Source organism: Saimiri boliviensis, chromosome 1, assembly GCF_048565385.1.
Source record: "Saimiri boliviensis isolate mSaiBol1 chromosome 1, mSaiBol1.pri, whole genome shotgun sequence".
Classification (NCBI taxonomy): Eukaryota; Metazoa; Chordata; class Mammalia; order Primates; family Cebidae; genus Saimiri; species Saimiri boliviensis.
This window is the reverse complement of record NC_133449.1, coordinates 23,619,103-23,641,834: the sequence shown is the minus strand read 5'-3', so window position 1 is coordinate 23,641,834 and position 22,732 is coordinate 23,619,103. Positions and strand designations below refer to the sequence as shown.

At 40.5% G+C, this 22,732-nt stretch overlaps 1 protein-coding gene across 3 annotated transcripts in view; it reads right to left on the bottom strand.

Annotated features, from left to right (window-relative positions):
• The window catches only part of FAM228B (family with sequence similarity 228 member B), a 49,296-nt gene that overhangs the window by 15,235 nt on the left and 11,329 nt on the right, over positions 1 to 22,732 (bottom strand). For 2 of the 3 annotated variants that reach the window (XM_074394723.1, XM_074394732.1), the window contains exons 3-7: positions 21,443 to 21,634; positions 20,408 to 20,488; positions 17,451 to 17,468; positions 13,634 to 13,721; positions 13,383 to 13,539 (exon numbers count right to left, since the gene is read on the bottom strand). In XM_074394723.1, the coding sequence (XP_074250824.1) occupies positions 13,383 to 13,539; positions 13,634 to 13,721; positions 17,451 to 17,468; positions 20,408 to 20,488; positions 21,443 to 21,634 (536 nt within the window). The remainder of the gene's footprint in view (positions 1 to 13,382; positions 13,540 to 13,633; positions 13,722 to 17,450; positions 17,469 to 20,407; positions 20,489 to 21,442; positions 21,635 to 22,732) is intronic. The other variant, XM_039474179.2, reaches the window with a different exon arrangement.

Sequence of the window (22,732 nt, the reverse complement as noted above, 5' to 3'; positions counted from 1 at the left end):
ATTGTGTTTACCACATTGTTATAGAATGATCTGTTTAAATATCTGTCTTCTCTATTAGATTGTGAACTCTTTAACGGCAATTAAAACTCAATACATGATTCTTTGATGGATGAATTAATGTAATGTTAGAGGATGAACTGTGTGCACCGAGAAAAATATCTTCCAATCCTAATCCCTGGCATCTACAAATGTGACCTTATTTGGAAATAGGATCTTTGTAGGTATTATCAGGTTAAAATGAGGTAATACTGAATTAGGGTGGTAAACCCTATCCCACTGACAGGTGTCCTTATCAGAAGAGGGGAATTTGGACACAGACACAGAGAAAAGACAATGTGAAGATGGAGACAGAGACTGCCGAGATAAGGCTATAAACCAAGGAACACCAAGGATTGCTGCAACCACCAGTAGCTAGGAAAGAGACAGGAAGCCTTCAGAGACAGGGGCCCTGCTAATACCTTGATGTTAGCCTTCCAGCCTCCAGGACTGTGGAGAATAGATTCCTATTGTTTTCAAGGTGCTCAGTTTGTAGTACTTTGTTATGGCAAGCCCAGTAAACTATTACATACAATAACAATTCTCAAAACTTCGAACTCCTTCCTGACTCTCAGTTCTCCCTGGCCTTCCAAATGTAGTCACCAAAATCTAGAATTCCCTTGTGTCATCATATCAATTCCTTTGTTTCATTCCTCTTGCCACCATCCTGACTAAGACTCTTATTGCCACAAATGTGGATTCTTATTTTTTTTTAACTCTTCAGTGATCTCCAGCCTCCAGTCCTATCCTATATCCAAACTGTCATATACCTCACAGGTCAGATTAAAGTTTGTAAAAACATCATCTCCAGCATCTCACTCCCTCCTCAGCTATCCTGACTCCCCATTCCCTACATGATAAACTCCCAACTCGTTAGCTAGTAGTGAAGATTCTTTGCAAAATGGCTACAACCTAGATTCACAGACTTAATCAATGACTGGTCTTTCATTCATTCATTACACAAACAAGTAAACAGGTGAAAACTGTGTGATCCATGAAAAAGTACATGGTGGGACAAAAGAGAGACTACTCTGTGCAGCCTAGTATAAGGAGGTGGTTTGGAACGACTTCAGAGAGGAATTTTTAAAGTGGCATTTTAAGAGAGTCTTGGAAACAACGTTTTCCCCCCCAAAAAAGGAAGGTCAGAGAGAAAGCCCAGATTGTACAAAGGCACAGATGTGTGAAGAATACCATTTATTTAGGTAGTTGTGGAAGACCTGGTATTGTTGGAGTAAAGAGTAGAAGGTAGAGAAAAATCAGCCCAATCTTATATGTCATACTAAAGAGATCACATTTAACAGAGGGACACAGGAATCACTAAAGACATTAAATTGGGCAGTAACATGACATGCCACATTTCACCCCAGTAGCACCATGCAACATAAGGGAAAGTATGGAACTGTGTTTCAGAATGTAGACTATGGAGTCAGAGACCTGAGTTCAGTTTCTGAGTCTACCACATTATGGCTATAAATAAGTCATTTCAACCTGGTGTGTATTGGAATCATCTGAGGATCTTTAAAAAAGACTCATTTCTAGGTCCCACCCTCAGAGATTCTGACTTCATTTGTCTAGGGTATGGCTTGGCTATCTGAGTTTTATTGATTGATTGATTTAGAGACAGAGTCTCATTCTGTTGCCCAGGCTAGAGTGGCATGATCTTGGCTCACTGCATCTCCACTTCCCAAGTTCAAGTGATTTTCCTGCCCCAGCCTCCTGAGTAGCTGGGATTACAGGTGTGCACCACCATGCCCAGCTAATTTTTGTATTTTTAGTAGAGACAGGCTTTCACCATGTTTGCCAGGCTGGTCTCAAACTCCTGACCTCAGATAATCCACCCATCTTGGCCTCCCAAAGTGCTGGGATTACAGGCATGAGCCACCATGCCTGGCCAGAATTTTTTTCTTAACGTTCCAGGATATTCCGATATAAAGCCAAAGCTAAAAAACACTGCTCTGAAATTGACAAGGTACTTAAGTCATCTGTGTAATAGTACCTATCAAATAAAGTTTCTATAAAGATAAAACAAAATTAGTACATGTTAAGAAGTGTATAACTCATTCTGTTGATCAGCACATAAAATGTTCTCCAAGATAAACCACATAATAGGCCACAAAACAAGTGTCAGTAAATTTAAGAAAATCAAAATTATATCAAGTACTCTCTCAGACCACAGTGGAATAAAATTGGAAATCAACTCCAAAAGGAACCCTCAAAACCATGCAAATACATGGAAATTAAATAATCTGCTCCTGAATCATCACTGGGTCAACAATGAAATCAAGATGAAAATTTTAAAATTCTTTGGACTGAAGGATAATAGTGACACAACCTATCGTAACCCTTGGGATTCAGCAAAAGTGGTGTGTAGGGAATCCATGAGCCCTACACGTTGGGTGCCAGAATGTAGGGAGCCAGCCCTATATCACCCATGGGTACCCCGAGTTCAGTGGCGACAAAGGAATGAGAAAAAGACAGATTAAGAGAGATAGTGGGACCAGGGGACCATCACTCATTACTTTGGAGGAGGCAGTGAAGGCCCCGAGCTCTGAGCATCCACACTGTTTATTGATTACAATCACTTTGATCTATAGGGTAGGGGCGGAGTGATGGTGGGGAGACGGTGACGGTGACGGTGGAGTGAATCAGTGAACCGGAACTGGTGTGTCATTCTAAGGACTGATAACAGTGGCAGTTTGGGAGTTTCACAAAACAAGAACATGTGGTTATCTTTAGCCTATTATCTATGTGGAACACAGGCCTTACAAAGAACCTACAAGTCTGGCTACTTTATAGTGCTACAAAAGGGTTTTACATCCTTGAGCGCAATGTTTATAGTAGCAGAGCCTAGGACACCCTGCACCAGAACATGAGGTGTGGAGAGGCCCTCCTCCTCAGAGGCCTCCTGCAGCCTTCTGCAGTTTGTTGTTCCTTGTTTATGTGTTACTCATAACCAATCTATGTAGGCATTCTGTAAGTCCTTTCTCCTTTGCTGCTTTTCCCAACAGTGGTGCTTAAAGGAAAGCCTACATCACAAAGTCTGAAAGAGCACAATTAGACAATCTAAGGCCACACCTCACAGAACTGGAGAAACAAGGACAATTTAAACCCAAACCCAGCAGAAGAGAAATAACAAAGATCAGAGCAGAACTAAATGAAATTGAAACAAAAAAATATACAAAAGATGAATAAAACAAAAAGCTAGGAGCAAGAAGAAGTATATAACAGTGTCTGGTACATAGGAGCTCAATAAATAATAAATGTTATAGATTGGATGTAAAAATGGGAATTTGGTTTATGGGAATGTTTAGGAAGGGGAAATTTATTATTATTATTTTTCGAGATAGAGTTTTACTCTTGTTGCCCAGGCTGGAGTGCAATGGCCCAACCTCAGCTCGCTGCAACCTCTGCCTCCCAGGTTCAAGCAATTCTCCAGCCTCAGCCTCCAGAGTGGCTGGGATTACAGGTACATGCCATCATGCCCTGACTAATTTTTTGTAATTTTAGTAGAGAGAGAATTTCACCATGTTGGCTAGTTTGGTCTTGAACTCCTGACCTCAGGTGATCCACCCACCTCAGACTCCCAAAGTGCTGGGATTACAGGTGTGAGCCACCACACCTGGCCATAAGGGGCAAATTAGAAAACGATTTAGGAATAGATAGGACAGAGCCCAGTGCTGGATTAAGTAAAGGGATAATGAGAGATAGAAGAATCCTGATATTTCTTACAACCAGGAACACAAAAAAAGCAAGTTATATGCATAAGATTACAAGCATGACTCGCTTGCTTTTGGGTAGGTTGAGTTTGACTTATGTGTGGAAAATAGACAGCTGAATATTTGTGACTGGAACACAGAAGCCACATTCATCCTGCTCCAGTCTCCTCTGTCTCATGAAGACATTCCAGAACTATCGTAGTGGTTAAGCACTTGAGCTTCCTCCCACTCTCAGGCTCCTGGTCCCATCAGCACCTTCTGCTTAACAGTATGGGATATGGACCCCAAGTGTTCAGGATGGAGACTGAAAAGCAGCATCACAATTATCTTCAAAATTTGAAAAACATGTTGGAGAGAAACTGTTCCTCCATAGGGTTAAAAATATCAGCATGGTCTTCAATGACTTCTGGTACACACCTGCTTAGTGTGTAAAGACTAAGATTCAGTAACAGGGCTCGTATAAAAAGCCAGTCACCCCCAAACATGCCAGCCCCATCAGGCTAGAGAAGTATGAGGTCACAGAAGAGAATCTGACAATCATCTAAAGAGGATATTTTCCTTAGCTTTTCCTTACATTAGTCACCACCAGCACCTTAGTAAGAGTGTAAACAAACAGCGTGACTGGAATTCACTGTATGCCCATTAATTGCTCACTATAAATCAATATTCTAAATATCATCATCTTAATACATTATCAGAGTTCAATCTATTATAAATAGACTCCTGGTTTGAGTGGACCCTATTTAATGATTAGAGCTAGGATTATGACGCTCAAAGTAGACAAAGAAATAAAGTAACAGCCATTCTTTCAGAATTCTGTCTTAAGGTTTACTTCTGTCTTATGTAACATTCACAATGCCATTTGTGGCCATTTTAAAAAAAAATAACAAACAGAATTATTTTAGTTCTGCTTCCACTTAGGATTAGAAAGCATCCTAAAATAGAAATAATGATGCTCTAGAAATAATGGTGCTCTAACCCCATGGGCAAAAAAAGGTCAGATGATCTACAAAAACACAACTTTTATTGAGCCCATCAGGTCTCAAGGCAAAGAAGTAAACATAATTCCAAACAAAGACAAGTCCCTCCCACGAGAGGCAGGACACAAAAACTATTTTGCCTTTGGTAGAACATGAGAGGAAAAGGCGGCTTCCTCTCTTTCTCCTCTGGTGCTCTCATGCTCAGATAAAAAAAAAAAGAAACAAAAATGATGATTAGCTGGACTTCATTAAAATTTAAAATGTGTGCTCTGCAAAAGACAATGTTATGAGAATAAAAAGACAAGCCCATAGACTGGGATTAAATTATTTGCAAAATATATACCTGGTAAGAGACTTATATCCAAAATATACAAAAAACTCTTACAACACTCAACAATAAGAGAACAAACAACCCATTTTCAAAATGATCAAATCATCTGAACAACAGACACCTCACCAAAGAAGATATACAGATGGCAAACAGACACATTAAAATAGCATATAGCAGAGAAGCATAAGAAAAGATGCTAGGGGTAGAGCAAGATGGCAGAATAGAAGCCCATACCCTTTATTCTCCCTGCTAAAACAACAAATTTGAATATCTTTCTGCACACGGAAACGCACCACCACAAGATCGAAAAATCAGGTAAGCAATCACAGTACCTCGTTTTAACTTAGTATCACTAAAAGAGGCATTGAGGAGGGCAGGAAGGACAGCCTTGAATCACTGATGCCACCCCTCTCCTATTCCCCAGTCATGGCCATGTGTTACAGAGAATCTTGCATTTGGGGAGGGTGAGCCCAGTGACTAGCGGACTTACATTGAATTTGGTTCTGCTCTGTCACAACAAAGAATAAAGCCATGCTGGGCTCAGCCAGTACCCATGCAGGAAGCAAACATTTGGACCAGCCTTAGCCAGAGAGCAAGTGCCCATCCCAGTGACTGGAACTTGAGTTTCCCCACAAGCCTCACCATTGTGGGCTGAAGTACCCTGGGCTCCTAGGTAAACTTGAAAGACAGTCTAGGAACAGGGACTGTAATTCCTAGGCAACACCCGGTACTGGGCTGAGCTGAGCCAGAAAACTGGTTTGGCATATGATCTAGGGAGACACCAGCTGGCATGGCTGAGGGAATGCTTGTGCCATCCCTCCCACAACCTCAGGCAGTGCAGCTTGCAGCAACTCCAAAGGTGACACCTTCCTTCTGCTTAAAGGGAGGAGAGTGAAGAGTAAAGAGGACTTTTTCCTGCATCTTGGATACCAGCTCAGCCACAGTAGGACAGGATAGCAGGTAGAGTTTTGGGTCCCCATTCCAGGCCCTACCTCTGGGATGACATCTCTAGACACATCCCTGGTCAAAAGAGTATCTGCTGCCTTGAAGGGAAGGACCCAACCCTGGCAGGATTCATCATCTGCTGACTAAAGAGCCCTTGGGCCTTGAATAACAAGCAGCAGCGATACGCAGGGAGTACACCATGGGCCCTGGGCTCTGAGATGTGCTGGCTTTAGTAGTGACCCAGCACATTCCCAGCTGTGGTGGCTATGGTGAAAGACTCCTTTTGTTCGAGAAAAACAAAGGAAAGAGAAAAGGGAACTTTGTTTTGTACCTTAGGTACCAGCTCAGTCATAGTAGGATAGAGCAACAAGCAGGCTTTTTAGGTCCTTGAGTCTGGGCCTGGGCTCTCGGAAAGCATTTCTGGACCTGCCCTAGACCAAATGGGAGCCCAGAGCCCCGAAGGGTGAGTCCCAGGCCTGGTAGCATTCACAAGCTGAAGGAAGAGCTCTTGGGCTTTAAGTAAACATCAGTGGTGACCTGGCAGAATCCCCATAGACCAGTGGTGGTGGTGGCCACAGGGAGAGGATCCTCTGCCTGTGGAAAGGAGAGGCAAGAGTGGAAACGGTTTTGTATTTTGGTAGGAATGCCAGCTTAGCTGGCGTAGGAAAGAACATCAGGTAAACTAAGGTATTTTCACTTCAAGCCTTGGCTCCCAGACAGCATCTCTGCCCAGGACGTGGGGGAACTCACCCCCCTGAAGGGAAGGGCCTTGTGCAAGACCTAGTGCTGTACTGTCTTCAGGTCTGACCCAATGCAGCACCAGTGATGGTGGTCACAGGGGTGCTTGCATCATGACACCCCCAGCTCCAGGTGGCTCAGCACAGAGAAAGAGACTCTGCTTGTTTAGGAGAAGGTTGGGGGAAACGTCAGGAGTCTCTGCCTAGGAACCATATAACTCTTCTGGATCTTATCAAAGTCTACCAAGGCAATACCTCTGTGAGTCTGCAAAAACCGCAGTACTATTGGGTTTGGGGCCCAAATCCCCTCAAATATCTGAAAAGCCTTCCCAAGAAGGACAAGCCCAGACTGTGAAGACTACATTACCTAACTCTTCAATGCTCAGACACTGACAAATATCTGTAAGCATCAACACCATCCAGGAAAATATAGACATATCAAATGAACTGAACAAGGCCCCAGGGACCAATCCTGGATAAACAGAGATACATGACCCCTCAAACAGAGAATTCAAAATAGCTACTCTGAAGAAACTCAGAAATTCATGATAACACAGAGAAGGAATTTCAAATTCTATCACATAAATTTAACAAAGAAATTAAAATAATTACAAATAATTGGCTGGGCACGGTGGCTCATGCCTGTAATCCCAGCACTTTGGGAAGCCAAGGCAGGTGGATCGCATGAGGTTAGGAGTTCAAGACCGGCCTGGCCAACATGGTGAAACCCCATCTCCACTAAAAATGCAAAAGTTAGCCTGCCACTGTGGCACATGCCTGTAATCCCAACTATTCAGGAGGCTGAGGCAGGAGAATTGCTTGAGCCCAGGAGACAAAGATTTCAGTGAGCTGAGATCATGCCACTGCACTCCAGCCTGGCTGACAGATGCCACTGCACTCCAGCCTGGCTGACAGAGTGAGACTCTGTCTCAAAAAAAAACAAAAAACAAAAAAAACAAACAAATACAAAAATTAGCCAGGCGTGATGGTGCATGACTGTAATCCTGTAATCCCAGCTAACTCAGGCGGGGGTGTGGGGGTGCTGAGTCAGGAGAATCTCTCAAACCTGGGAGGCAGAAGTTGCAGTGAGCTGAGATAGTGCCACTGCACACCAGCCTGGGAGATAGAGCAAGACTCTGCCTCAAAAAAAAAAAAAAAAAAAAAAAAAAAAAAAAATGTCTTGGGCCACAAAGAAACACATAAAATACACTACCACTAATGATAGCTAATGAGCTAAAAAAAAAAAAAAAAAAATCACAGCTGGACACTGTGGCTGACGCCTGTAATCCCAGCACTTTGGATGGCCAAGGTAGGCGGATCATGAGGTGAGGAGATCGAGACCACCTTGGCCAACATGGTGAAACCCCGTCTCTATTAAAATATAAAAAATTAGCTGGGCATGATGGTGCACACCTGTAAGTCCCAGCTACTCGGGAAGCTGAGGCAGGGAATGCTTGAACCCAGGAGGCAGAGATTGCAATGAGCCAAGATTGCACCACTGCATTCCAGCCTGGTGACAGAGTGAGACTTTGTCAAAAAAAAAAAAAAATCGCAAAAAAATTTCATAATGAGGCTGGACGCAGTGGCTCATGCTTGTAATCCCAGAACTTTGGAAGACCAAGGCAGGTGGATCACCTGATGTCAAGAGTTCAAGACCAAGCTGGCCAACATGGTGAAACCCCATCTTTACTAAAAATAGAAAAAATTAGCCAGGTGTGGTGGCGGGTGCCTGTAATTCCAGCTACTTGGGAGGCTGAGGGATGAGAATCACTTGAACCCAAGAGTCAGGGGTTGCAGTGAGTTGAGATCACACCAATGCACTCCAGCCTAGGCAACAGAGCAAGACTCTGTCTCAAAAAAAAAAAGAATCAAACAGAAATACTAGAGTTGAAAAATGCAACTGACATGCTGAAGAATATATCAGAGTCTTTTAATAGCAGAATTGATCAAACAGAAAAAAGTATTAGTGAGGTTGAAGACAGGCTATTTGAAAATAGACACTCAGAGGAGACAAAAGAAAAAAGAATAAAAAACAATGAAACACATCTAGAAGACCAGAAAATAGTCTCAAAAGTACAAATCTAAGAGTTATTGGCCTTACAGAGGAGATGGAGATAGAAGTAGACAGTTTATTCAAAGAGATAATAACAGAGAACTTCCCAACCCTAGAGAAAGATATCTATATTCCAGTAGAAGAAAGTTACAGAACATCAAGCAGATTTAACCCAAAGAAGACAACCTCTAGGCATTTAATAATCAAACTCCTAAAGATCAAGAATAAAGAAAGGATCCTAAAAGCAGCAAGAGGAAGAAACAAATAAACATACAATGGAGTTCCAATATGTCTTGTGGCAGACTTTTCAGCGAAAATCTTGCAGGCCAGGAGAGAGTGACATGACATATTTAAAGTGCTGATATGGCCAGATACGGTGGCTAATCCCTGTAATCCCAGCATTTTGGGATGTTGAAGCAGGTGGATCACTTGAGGTCAGGGGATCAAGACCAGCCTGGCCAACATGAAGAAACCCCATCTCTATTAAAAATACAAAAATTAGCTGGGTATAGTGGTACAAAGCTATAATCCCAGCATTTTGGGAGGCTGAAGCAGGTGGATCACTTGAGGTCAGGGGATCAAGACCAGCCTAGCCAACATGAAGAAACCCCATCTCTATTAAAAATACAAAAATTAGCTGGGTATTGTGGTGCACAGCTATAATCCCAGCAACTGAGGAGGCTGACGCACAAGAATCGCTGGGACCTGGGAGGCAGATCTTGCAGTGAGTTGAGATTATGCCACTGCACTCCAGCCTGGGTGACAGAGTGAGACTCTGTCTCAAAAAAAATTTATAAAATAAAGAAATAGAGTGCTGACAGAAAAAAACTTTTACCCTCGAATAGTGTTATCCAAAAAAAATATCCTTCAAGCACAAAGGAGAAATAAAGACCTTCCCAGACAAACAAAAGCTAAGGGATTTCATCAACACCAAACTTGTCCTATATGAAATGCTAAAGGGAGTTCTTTAATCTGAAAGAAAGGGATGTTAATAAGCAAGAAGAAATCATCTCTAGATACAAAACTGACTGGTAATAGTAAGCACACAGAAAAGTACAGAATAATATAACACTGCAAAGGTGGTGTGTAAACTACTCTTAAATAGAAAGACTAAATGATGAACCAATCAAAAATAGTTACAATAACTTTTGAAGAAATAGTACAATAAGACACAAAGGGAAACAAGTTAAAAAGTAGGGGGACAAAGTTAAAGTATAGTGTTTTCACCAGTTTTCTTTTTGCGTGTTTGTATATGCAGTCAGTTTTAAGTTGCCGTCAGTTAAAAATAATGGGTTATGGCCCGGCGTGGTGGATCACGCCTGTAATCGCAGCACTTTGGGAGGCCGAGACAGGTGAATCACCTAAGGTCAGGAGTTCAAGACTAGCCTGGCCAACATGGCGAAACCCTGTCTTTTAAAAATAAATAAATAAATAAAAATAATGGGTTATAAGATAGCATTTGCAAGCCTCATGATAACCACAAATCAAAAAACCAACAACGGATTTACAAAAAATAAAAAGAAAGAAAGTAGGCTGGGTGTGGTGGCTCATGCTGGCTGATACACACAGAAGCCAATACTATGGCATCAAATTTTTGAGAGAAGGAAAGCCTTATTACAGATTAACCACAAGCCAGGCATGGTGGCTCACATCTGCACTTTGAGAGGCCAAGGCAGGTGGATCACCTGAGGTTAGGAGTTCGAGACCAGCCTGACCAATATAGTGAAAACCCATCTCTACTAAAAATACAAAAATTAGCTGGGCATGGTGGTGTGTACCTCTAGTCCCAGCTACTTGGGAGACTGAGAAAGGAGAATTGCTTGAACCCAGGAGGCAGAGGCCACTGCACTACAGCTTGGGTGACAGAGTGAGACTCCATCTCAAAAAAAAAAAAAAAAAAGAAAAAGAAAAAACTTCAATGAGATATCATCTCACTCCAGTTAAAATGGCTTATATCTAAAGGTCAGGTAAGAACAAATGCTGGCAAGGATGTAGAGAAAAGAGAAATCTTGTACACTGTTGGTGTGAATGTAAATGAGTACAACTACTACAGAGAACAGTTTGGAGGAGCCTCGAAAAACTACAAATAGACCTATCACATGATCCAGCAATCCCACTGTTGTGTACATACTCAAAAGAAAGAAAATTAGTATGTTGAAGAAAAACCTGCACTCCCATGTTTGCTGCAGCACTGTTCACATTAGCCAAGATCTGGAAGGAAACTAAGTGTCCATCAACAGAAAAATGGATTAAAAACTGTAGTTACACACAATGGAGTAATATTCAGCCATAAAAAAGAATGCGATTCTGTTATTAGCAACAATATGGATGGAACTGGAGGTTATTGTGCTCTGTGAAATAAACCATGCACAGAAAGACAAATATCACATTATCACTTATTTGTAGGATCTAAAAATCAAAACAATTGAACTCATGGAGATAGAGAGCAGAAGGATGGTTACCAGAGGCTGGGAAGTGTATTGAGAGGGTGAAGGGTGAGTAGGGATGGGGTTAATGGGGACAAAAAAATAGAAAGAACGAATAAGATCTAGCATATCATAGCACAACAAAGGGACTACAGTCAATAACACTTTAAATGCACATTTTAAAATAATGGAAAGGGCGTAATTGGATTCTTTGTAACACAAAGAATAAATCATTGAGGGGATAGATACGTCATTTTACTTACATGATTATTATCAATTGCATGCCTGTATCAAAACATTTCATGTACCTCATAAATATATACAACCACTACGTATCCACAAAACTTAAAATTAAAAATTAAAAAAAAAAGATATCAAGACTATTCCTACACTAAATAGAAATCTGCTGTCATTGGAAGACAGACTGGAAACTGCCATCCAAGAACAAGCATAGATACAAGGTCAAGTCTGGCTGCCACGAGGCTAAGAAGAAGGAACCTCAGGAAAGCCCTGCTCTTGAGGCTTTAGCACATAGGGCTTGCCTAAGACTGAAGCCCAATGAGAAAAACATAAGATATTTCTCTGCTTCCACTAGGAGCCTTGCAATAAGCAACATGCAACAGCGGTATACTCCAATGGGATAGGCAAGAGCATGGAGAGAACACCCTTCCACTTCTATGATGCCAGCCTGCATGGATAGCTGAAAACTGAGGTAGGAGCAGAAACACTTGAGAAAATCCTTCTGGTACCCCACCTCCACCCTAAGCACAAGACAAAGCAGCCAAACCACTAGAGGTATTTGAAGCCTGTGGTGCACTAAAGGTAACAATAGCAATAACAATACCCAAAGCCAATTCAACTCCAACTAGATAAGCCTAACACAACTGCTTGACAGAAGAAAAGGCAAGTCCATTTCTACACATAAATACTCTGTGTACACTGTTCTTCTACAACAAATATCTGGCACTCAATAAAAAATTACAAGACATGCAAAAAAAAAAAAAAAAAAAAAAAAAGCAAGGCAAAACAAGCCATTATCAAGAGACAAAGCAACCAAGAGAACCAGATTTATAAATGACCCTAATATTGGAAATTCCAGATAGGGAATTTTAAATAATTAATATGGTAAAGAATCTAGTGGAAAGGTGGACAACATGCATGAGCAGATGAAGAATTTCAGAATAAATTAAAAACTATATAAAAGAATCAAGTGGTAATGTTAGAAATTTAAAACTCATATCAAAGATGAAGAATTCCTTTGATGGGGTCTTCAGTAGACGGCACACAGCTAAGGAAGGACAGTGAACTTAAAAACAAGTCAGAAGTCATCCAACTGAAATACAAATAAGGAAAAAAAGAGTGGAAAAACAGAACAGACTAAGAGCTATGGCACTGTGGGACATGATCAAGTGGTCTAATATACATATAATTGGAGTCTTAGAAGGAAGATAAAAAGCAGAGAGAATAGGGAATAAGAAGTATTTGAAGTGGTAATAATGGTCTAGAATTTCCCCAAAATAATAAAAGACATAAAACCACACATGCAAGAACTTCAGAGAACATTCAGATAGGAAGAAAAAAAACAAATACAGACAGATCAGAGTCTAGCTAATGAAAACCAAAGAGAGCGCCGGGCGCGGTGGCTCAAGCCTGTAATCCCAGCACTTTGGGAGGCCGAGGCGGGTGGATCACGAGGTCGAGAGATCGAGACCATCCTGGTCAACATGGTGAAACCCCATCTCTACTAAAAGTGCAAAAAATTAGCTGGGCATGGTGGCACGTGCCTGTAATCCCAGCTACTCAGGAGGCTGAGGCAGGAGAATTGCCTGACCCCAGGAGGCGGAGGTTGTGGTGAGCCGAGATCGCACCATTGCACTCCAGCCTGGGTAACAAGAGCGAAACTCCATCTCAAAAAAAAAAAAAAGAAAACCAAAGAGAAAGAGAAAATCCCAAAAGTATCCAAGAAAAAAGAAACATCACATACAGAGAAACAAAGATAAGAATTACAGATTTTTCACTGAAAAATGAAATTTTCAGAATGAGACCATCTCAAAAAGAAAAATGAAAATTAAAAAAAAAACTATGAAAAATTTTATATCAGTCTCAAGAATTTTCAAAGTCCAAAAGATTCTATAATTTCTAGTATATTAACCATTACCTTCTCCTTTTACAAAATTCACTTTCTATGTATCCTGTAGGCAGTTTTAACCACTCATTTGGAGTCATAAAGTTCCTTGAATTAGAAATTTGTGGGAATCTGGAATGCAGCTGAGCCTTCTCAACTTCTTTGAATTCTTTTATTGTATACATTTTGCCTGCAGGAGGAATAAAAATTTAAATTAACATTCTTAGAGGCAACTGCCATTGCTCTTGGGCTATGAAATCACAAAACAATTAGGAACTAAGTACCAGTCTCACACTGAAGAAGAGTTCTTTTTTCATTATCCTTGTCATATTGTGCTTTTTTCAAAGGGTCACGAAATGGTGGGATGGTAACCTACAAGAGAGGCACTTGTTTGAGGACTGAGTCACAGATCTGAGTAGTAAACATTTTCAGTTTATTCTAAGCATCCAAATATGGATGGCTCTTATGCCAGAGAGTAAAGTAAATAATATAGTATTTACAAAAAGGCTTACCATCATGTATATTTAATAATTTACAAAGAGATGGGGGCATATCAATACCTCTCTTAACAAGGCCCTCCAGTCAAAGAGACAAGGTTAGCTCTTGTTTCAAAGTGTGGGTTCATTCTTCAAAAATTATTATTTTTGTTATTATATGTTCCCAAATTTTAAAAAATTGCTTTCCCATGCACAAAAGAAAAAATATATCCATATATCCATCTTAATGCCTAACATTGATAATCAACAACATAACTAACATTACTTAAAACTTAACCAAGTTATTCAAAATATAGATCATTTGTGAGCCAAGGTATGGAAGCACTAAATCTATGTTAAAGGCCAATATTATCAGTACCAAAATAACAGTCTACGTAAGAAAAAACAGGATTCACGAATAGCCATTCACCACGTAGGCCTAGTCAATGAAATTCTACCACAATCTTAAAAGGTCACTTATTTATCTTTCTAATCCTCATCAGGCTAGTTTTTCAGGGGTAATTATAATACACATCACTACTGTAAGGTCTTTTAGGTTGACTGACGGTGCCATGGACACCATGTCAACCTCTGTGACCTTCATGGACACTCCAGATGAGTTCCTGGAAGACCGAGAAATGATCAACCCCTGCTGCACCTACTTAACTTTGAGATAATCTCTATTGTTCCTTATTCCCCCTCTAATTGATAAGGTCATTGGACTTCGTAACCGACCGTGGTCAACCTTGTGACTCCACACCCTACAACCCCCTCCCAGCTCGCAAAAAACTGCCCTAAATTATAACTTTCCACTACCCACCCCAAATCTGTAAAACCAACTCTATCCCGCTGCTCTTGGCTGACGCCCTTTTTGGCCTCAGCCCGTCTGCACCCAGGTGAATAAACAGCCATGTTGCTCACACAAAGCCTGTTTGTGGGGGGGGCGGTCTGTTAATTCAGTGCGTGCGTTTTACAATGACTATTAGAGTTGAAATAAACAGTGATCAGACTGCCCAGTATAATTTTGCTTTTACAGAAGTTATGAAGAGTGCTACTTACAAAATATTAAGAAAATATTAATTCACTATAAAAAGGAACAAAGAAAAGTACTATCATTTTCAGGTATTTATATGTGACCTATTCATATATGAATAGCAGATCAAATTTTCAATGGCACTGGACTCTGCTGCTGGAGAGCTGTACTCCTTGGAGATGTCAGAGCCTTGCTTTTTCATGTTTCTTGTATTCTTACATGACATCTGTGCATCCAGGGTAATGGATGCTTTTTTCCTGTTTTTTGATTTGCTTTCTATGGTGTTGGATGGGTAAGACACTTTGGCTTTGATCCTGATGTGTGCAGCAGTGTAGTCTCCATATGATTTCTCTGGCTGCAAACAGTGTCAGTGATGTCTGTGTTTTCCTCGGTGGCTTAGGGTACAGTTGTTGAAGGCTGTGGTGAGGTTTTGCTGGGAATGGGGACACTGGGCGGGCCAGTCCTCAGCCTCAGTGGAAGCAGTGACAGGCTAAGTATACCTGGCCTTGGTCCTCAGAGCAGCATACACTGGAACTGGTGCTGCAGGTTCAGGTGGGCCAGTTCTTGGGTCTCCAGGTAGCTTGCTAGGGTGCAGGCAGTGGCCATAGTGGGTTAGATGGATGGGCAGATTCTTGAATGCCTGGGCAGTGGACATGGCATAGGCAATGGCAGTAACAGTGACAAGACACTCTCCCAAGTGGCCCACATGGGTGCTGGCAGCGGCTACAACAGACTGAGTGAGCCAGTCTCCAGACCCACAGTTGGCGCGTGCAGAAGGGTGCCAGCTGTGACGGTAGCAGCAGGCTGGTGGGCTCTCGCCAACAATTGTGGATGGGGCAGGGCAATCCCCAGCTCCCTGCAGTGTACTCTGGTAGGGGAGCTGGCGGCTGTGCTGTGTCCCTGCTGCTGGGGAGGGTGGGGTTGCTTTCAGTGGCGACAGGCATAGGCAGGCAGCTAGGGAGTGTATGTTTCAGCCTAGGTGATGCTACAGGTGGGGCCTGTCTTCCGGATGCAAGAAAGTGAGCCGTGGCGCCCGTGCTGAGGTCAGCAAGGTTGCTGCCAGCCACTCACGCCTTGGCCCTCTGCGTCTCGAGGAAGTGCCCGTGTTAGTCTCAGGCAGGCTGCCTCACCTCCCTCTCCTTCCTGACCTTAAAGGATGTTTCCTTGTCACTTCTCTGGAATTCCAGTGTTCTCTCTTAGATGATGTGTTTCAAGTACAATCATCTACTCGCTATTTTGGTTCTTCTGTTGAGGAGGTGAGTGTCAGATGTTGTAAGCCAGTCATCTTGAAGTTCTCCAATAGAGTCTTGCTCTGTTGCCCTGCCTGGAGTGCAGTGGCTCACAGCAGCTTTGACCTCCTGGGTTCAGGCCATCCTCCCACCTTCACCTCCCAAGTAGCTAGGACCACAGGTGTGCGCCATCATATCCAGCTAATTTTTTAATTTTTTTGTAGAGACAGGGTCTCCCTATGTTGCCCAGGCTGGTCTCAAACTGCTGGCTTCAAGCCATCCTCCCACCTCAGCCTCCAAAGTGGTAGGATTATAGGTGTGAGCCACCACACCTGGACCAAATTTTAAACTTAAAATTGAAGATAGAAACAAACAAGAATCTAAAGTTTTAACAACAATTGTAAGTCCTGAGACTCTCCTATTTCTACTGACAAGCACTTGTATATCATAAATGGAGGTATTATAACACAGTGGTTCTGAAACTATTTTATTTCAAAACATTGCTGTTGTTGTTTTTGTTGTTGCTGTTGTTGTTATTTCCAAATAACTTTTGTGTATATGGCTTAGATCTATTGATCTAAGAAATTAAAACAGAAAATTTTAAATTGCTTTTTAATTTTAAAATAATATGCCTATTATGTTTAACATATCCTTCTATGAAAAATAACTATATTTCCAGAAACAAAAAATGAGAAGAGTAACATTGCTTTACATTTTTGTAAACTTTTTTATGTCTTGCTTAATAGAAGACAGATGGATTCTCATATCTGCTTCTGCAGGCAATCTGTTGAAATTTCTTGTTTTAGTTGTCATTATGAAGAAAATCCAGATAGAGATATGTAGTTGAAAAAGGTAGGGGTATTTTAACAGCCTTTTTAGATCATTGTGGATATTCATTTTTGCTACTATATCCAAACTCAATAAGAGGTAGTTTGTTAAAGGTTAGTTACGATGTGGAATCTGAAACCATATCCATGAATTTTTCACACTCTTCTAATAAATCTATTAGTCTATCTTGCACTTTGAATGAATCTTTTTCCCATCCATGATTTTGTAACATTTGGGAGAAAACTGGATCATGAAGTTATGCAAGATCTTCCAAATGTTTGTACATTTCATTATTTAATATCAAAGAATCACATTCATTAATATCATTACCAATTTCACCAGTAATATCTTTTGAGTATTGGGACACTGTCACACTTCTGAAGGTGAATATGAGTTTTCCAAAATTCCAAATGTTTTGCTTGAAAGCTCACATTTTATCACAGGCAACAAATATCGTCAGTAGTTTTTCTTGAAGTAATAAGCTGATTTCATTCATTTTCTAGAAAATACCGCCAAATACCCAGGACTTACTAACCATAGTTTGTAAGGCATTCTTTCAAGTAAAAACGGTATTTCATGGAAGAAAAAAGAAAACAGCCAGTTCAGCTCACAATTCAAGCAATCATCTGTGTATCAGTAGCAGCAGAAGTGCTCTTCGCATACTTCCATTTCATCACAAAGAATATCTAAAAGATGTATACTGAAGGAGGAAGACTTAATAACGTTAATTTTAAAGTAAAGCTACACAAAGCACATTCAAAGAAATGCTGAAGATCCATCTGAAGGAAGGAATCAAGGCTCTGTGTTCCTAAAGTCAGATCTGTCCACTCCCAGGAAAGGAAGACAGACAGGGTCATTTGGTCTGGTCTGAAACCAGATGCTCTGGATCATCTCAAGCCCTACAGTTGAAAGAAGGGGCATGATGAACCTTTCCTGTACTGAGGAAATTAAAAGGGGAAAGGAGTTAACATTGGATATCTCCACTGGAAAATCCAGAATTGAGAATAAGGACAAGTTTACAGACTCTGCAGCAGCTTCGGAGCAGGGTCTGGGAGGTGCCAGGTCTATAAAGAGTACAGAGCAGATCACCAGGAGCCCAGCCTCTGGAGTCTACCTGAGACACTCTCAGGTGGAGTCTCTGCCAGACATGGGCAAGGACCTGGATCTGAAGACATGAAACAGCAATGCTGGGTCTACAAATGGGGCCAGCACCTAAGCCACAGCATGTGATCATAAGGAATAACAACCATGGTACAACCTGGGCCTGGGACCAGAGATGTGTCCCACCAAGATTTGGGAGGCTGTGGGACCATTTTGTGGGATGACACAAGCCCACAGCATGACTGTACAACTTACGGTTGGAGACCTCCAAAAACAATTAATATTGGACTTCTCAATGATTTGGACACATGAGGGCCAATACTAGTTCTAATAAAACCTCTCTAAAAAGGATAAAAAGTATTCCCTAAATACCATTTAAAAATTGTATCTTTTTAAATGTTCAAGAAACCTTATTAACAATAATTTGTGTCACTAAATTCACTTGAATACAATACAATTATATTTTTTTCAGCCACAACATTTTTCTTTTTCTTTTCTTTTTTTTTGAGACGGAGCCTGACTCTGTCACCCAGGCTGGAGTGCAGTGGTGCTTCATTTCGGCTCACTGCAACCTCCACCTCTCGGGTTCATGTGATTCTCCTATCTCAGCTTCCTGAGCAGTTGGGACTACAGGCACATGCCACCATGTCTGGCTAATTTTTGTATTTTTAGTAGAGATGGAATTTCACCATGTTGGCCAGGCTGGTCTTGAACTCCTGACCTCACATGATCCACATGCCTCAGCCTACCAAAGTGCTGAGATTACAGGCATGAGCCACCTCACTCGGCTGCCATAAAATTTTTCTAGAGATCTATTGTACAACATGATGGCTATAGTTAATAATAATGTATTGTATTCTTGAAAATTGCAAAGGGAGTAGATTTTATGTGTTCTCACTTAGAAAAAACTGGTGTTTGCACCGGGCGTGGTGGCTCAAGCCTGTAATCCCAGCACTTTGGGAGGCCGAGGCGGGTGGATCACGAGGTCGAGAGATCGAGACCATCCTAGTCAACATGGTGAAACCCCGTCTCTACTAAAAGTGCAAAAAATTAGCTGGGCATGGTGGCACGTGCCTGTAATCCCAGCTACTCAGGAGGCTGAGGCAGGAGAATTGCCTGACCCCAAGAGGCGGAGGTTGCGGTGAGCCGCGATCGCGCCATTGCACTCCAGCCTGGGTAACAAGGGCGAAACTCCGTCTCAAAAAAAAAAAAAAAAAAAAAAGAAAAAGAAAAAGAAAAAACTGGTGTTTGTGAGGCAATGTATATGTTAATTAGCTTGATTTAGTCATTCCACAATGTATACATATTTCAAAACAACATTTTATACAAGATAAGGCCAGGAGCAGAGGCTCAAGCCTGTAATCCCAGCCCTTTGGGATGCCAAAGCTGGCAAATCGCTTGAGGTCAGGAGTTTGAGACTAGCCTGGCCAACATGGTGAAACGCTGTCTCTACTAAAAATACAAAAATTAGCCAGGCATGGTGGCACATGCCTGTAATCCCAGCTACTCGGGAGGCTGAGGTAGGAGAATCTCTTTTTTGGGGGGAATGGGGGGAGACCTTCTTGAACCCAGGAGGCGGAGATTGCATCACTGTACTCCAGCCTAGGCAACAGAGTGAGACTCCATCTCAGAAAAACAAAACAAAACAAAACAAAAAAAACACATCTGTGCTCTGCGATTGACAGCTGGGTGACTTTGACAAGTGGCCTGAGCTTCACTTGTCTCATCTGTGACTTACCTCACACAGTAGCAGCAAAGGTGAAATAAAATGGGAAAAAAACCCTAAGACTTGGTTAATCCTTCAGTACAAGGTTAATTAATTCTGCTATTAATAACAGAATGCCATGCAATGAAGACAATTATATGTTTATATTTTTTAACAAAGAAGTAAATAATAAACTATCAAGGGAAGGAAAGCCCATTATAAAACCAAATGTAACTCCATTCTTATAAAATAAAAATATTTTATATGTTATATATACACACATATAGAAAGAAGTCTAGATAGATATACAGAAAAATGTTAATGAGTTAACATTATAATGAGTTAATTCCAGGTAATGGAATTTTGGTTTTTTATTTTCTTAATTTGAAAATTAATTTTCACATTTATCTACCATGAAAATGTGTTACTTTTGTAACTAATGTAAAAGTCTATGGAATTTTTAAACATTACCTATTACCCAATTATTATCCAGTATTTTCCATTTTTACAGAGATTTAATTTACTTTGGCCTTTGGCTATTTGTTCCTTTTTAAGATCAGGTGATGGGAAACTATGCTTTAAATGTTACTGCACTTTTAGGGAATCACTTAAAGACAGCTCAGATATTAAGGCTGCTCAAAACAACCAAACACATAATACCAAAGTTAAAAAGAAATCTACCCTACCTTCAGAAAATTGGGGTCCTTATTGCTCATATAAAAGGGATCATACTCCTTTGGATCGTAATGTTCTATAAATGCACTTCCCTATAGCAAGGAAATAAAACCACACATAAGAACAAGAGGTGCACAGTTAATTTTGAGCATATCAGGACTTGAGAGTCAAACATACAGTATCATTCTTATGCTTGAAAGTGGCATCAGTGACAAATGCAAAAGGAAAGAGAAGGCTACATTTGAAATTTAATTTATTCAAGCAATAAAGTATAGCGAAGGAAGGAATCTACTTAAAATTTGTAAGATTTTAAAAAAGAATGCTGGAACACTAAAATATTTGGAAATTTGTTCTTAAATGCTTACTAGTCAAACATTTTTTTAAAATGCTAGAACAGCTATATTTTAGAGCTTTGCAAATAATCAAGTTCCAGAATAAAAGAAAAATATGTCCTGAACCTAGATTCCAAATTATTTTGTTTATTTTTTTATTTATGAGACGGAGTCTTGCTCCATCACCTAGGCTAGAGTGCAGTGGTGTGATCTCGGCTTACTGCAATCTCTACCTCCCAGGTTCAAGCAATTATCCTGCCTCAGCCTCCTGAGTAGCTGGGATTATAGGTGCCCGCCACCATGCTAGGCTGATTTTGCATTTTTAGTAGAGACGGGGCTTCACCATGTCAGCCAGGCTGGTGTCAAACTCCTGACCTCAGGTAATCCACCCACCTCAACCTCCCAAACTGCTGAGATTACAGGTGTGGGCCACATACCCAGCCCAAATTTCTTAACTTGATAATTAAAATTAATAATTACATGGGGAAAACAGAAAAATGGTTCTAATGTACACAATTAAATCCAAATCTAATCTTCCCTTTCTGTCCTTTCCAAATGCCCTGAATTTAAGAATACTTATGCTATTCTATAACGGGGTATAGATTATACATACGTAGAGAGGAAAGGGACAGACTGACTGAATAATTATAAATGAACAAAGATGACATTAGGTTTTAAATCAACTGAAAAAAGCATCAAATGATCTCTTAGTACCTTTTTATTTACATATTTTATAAAGCTGTCTGATTCCTCTTGTCTCCTTTTTTTAATCTTCTTATGTGAGCAAACTTTTTCTATAATTTTCTTCTGAAGAGGATGTGCCACGTGGTCAACCCATCTTTTATATAACATCTCCTTTCTTCTTGCATTTAAGAAGGCTTGATGTTGTAAATACTTATCTAGTTCCTAGTAGACAGTGATAGAAAAGACAAATATATTATCCTAAAGCTTTCTTGTTCTAAAACTTTCCAAATTTAATTTACGTTTTAAGTTTTCAAAAACTTAAAACTTAACTTCCTAAGTTTAAATTACTCCTAAGAATAACCCACAAAGACATTCATTAATTCAATCATTTCTTTGGCTTTAACTTCTACAATGTGACATACACTCTGCTGCAAACAAGGAAAACACAGATAGTTGAGGCAACATGCCTGCTCTCCCTGGGGAGAAAGACTAAAGAACAAATCAAAAGCAAGGTGAGGTGGTGCCTACCTATATTTCTAGCTACCTAGGAGGCTGAAGCTAGAGGATCACTTGAGCCCAGGAGTTCAAGACTGCAGTTCACTATGATCAGGCCACTGTACTCTAACCTGGGCAACATAGTAAAAACCCATCCCTAAGAAACAAATCCACAAACAGTGGGAGGAGGAATATAGCAAGATGTATATTTATATATGATGCATATATATATATGGCATACTATATATAAAATAACTGAAGTCAAAGGAGAGAAAAACCATTTCCTAGATTCTTAAAAGAGTCCCAGTTTAGTGGGCCTCAGAAATTTAAACAGACCTACCATAAGACCCAACAATTCCACTTCTAGGTATATACCCAAATGAATGAAAATCCAGGACTCAAACAGATACTCCTACACCAATGTTCATTGCAGTATTATTCAAAATAGCCCAAAGGCGGAAATGGTCCAAGTATCCATCAACAGATGAACAGATAAACAAAATGTGGTATCTACAAACCACATTTATTTATATTTGTAATGTGGAATATTATTCAGCCATAAAATGAAGTTCTAATATATGCTACAACGTGGATGAATCTTGAAAACAATATGCCAAAGTGAAATAAGCCAGACACAAATGGACAAATAGTATAGGATTCTACATATATGAAAAATCTAGAATAGGCAAAATTTATAGAGACAGAAGGTAGATTCAAGGTTACCAAGTGCCTGGGGGAGGGAGAAATTAGGAGTCATTGCTTATTGAATACAAAGTTTCAGTTTGGAGTAATGAAAAATTTTGGAAATAGTGGTGATGACTGCAC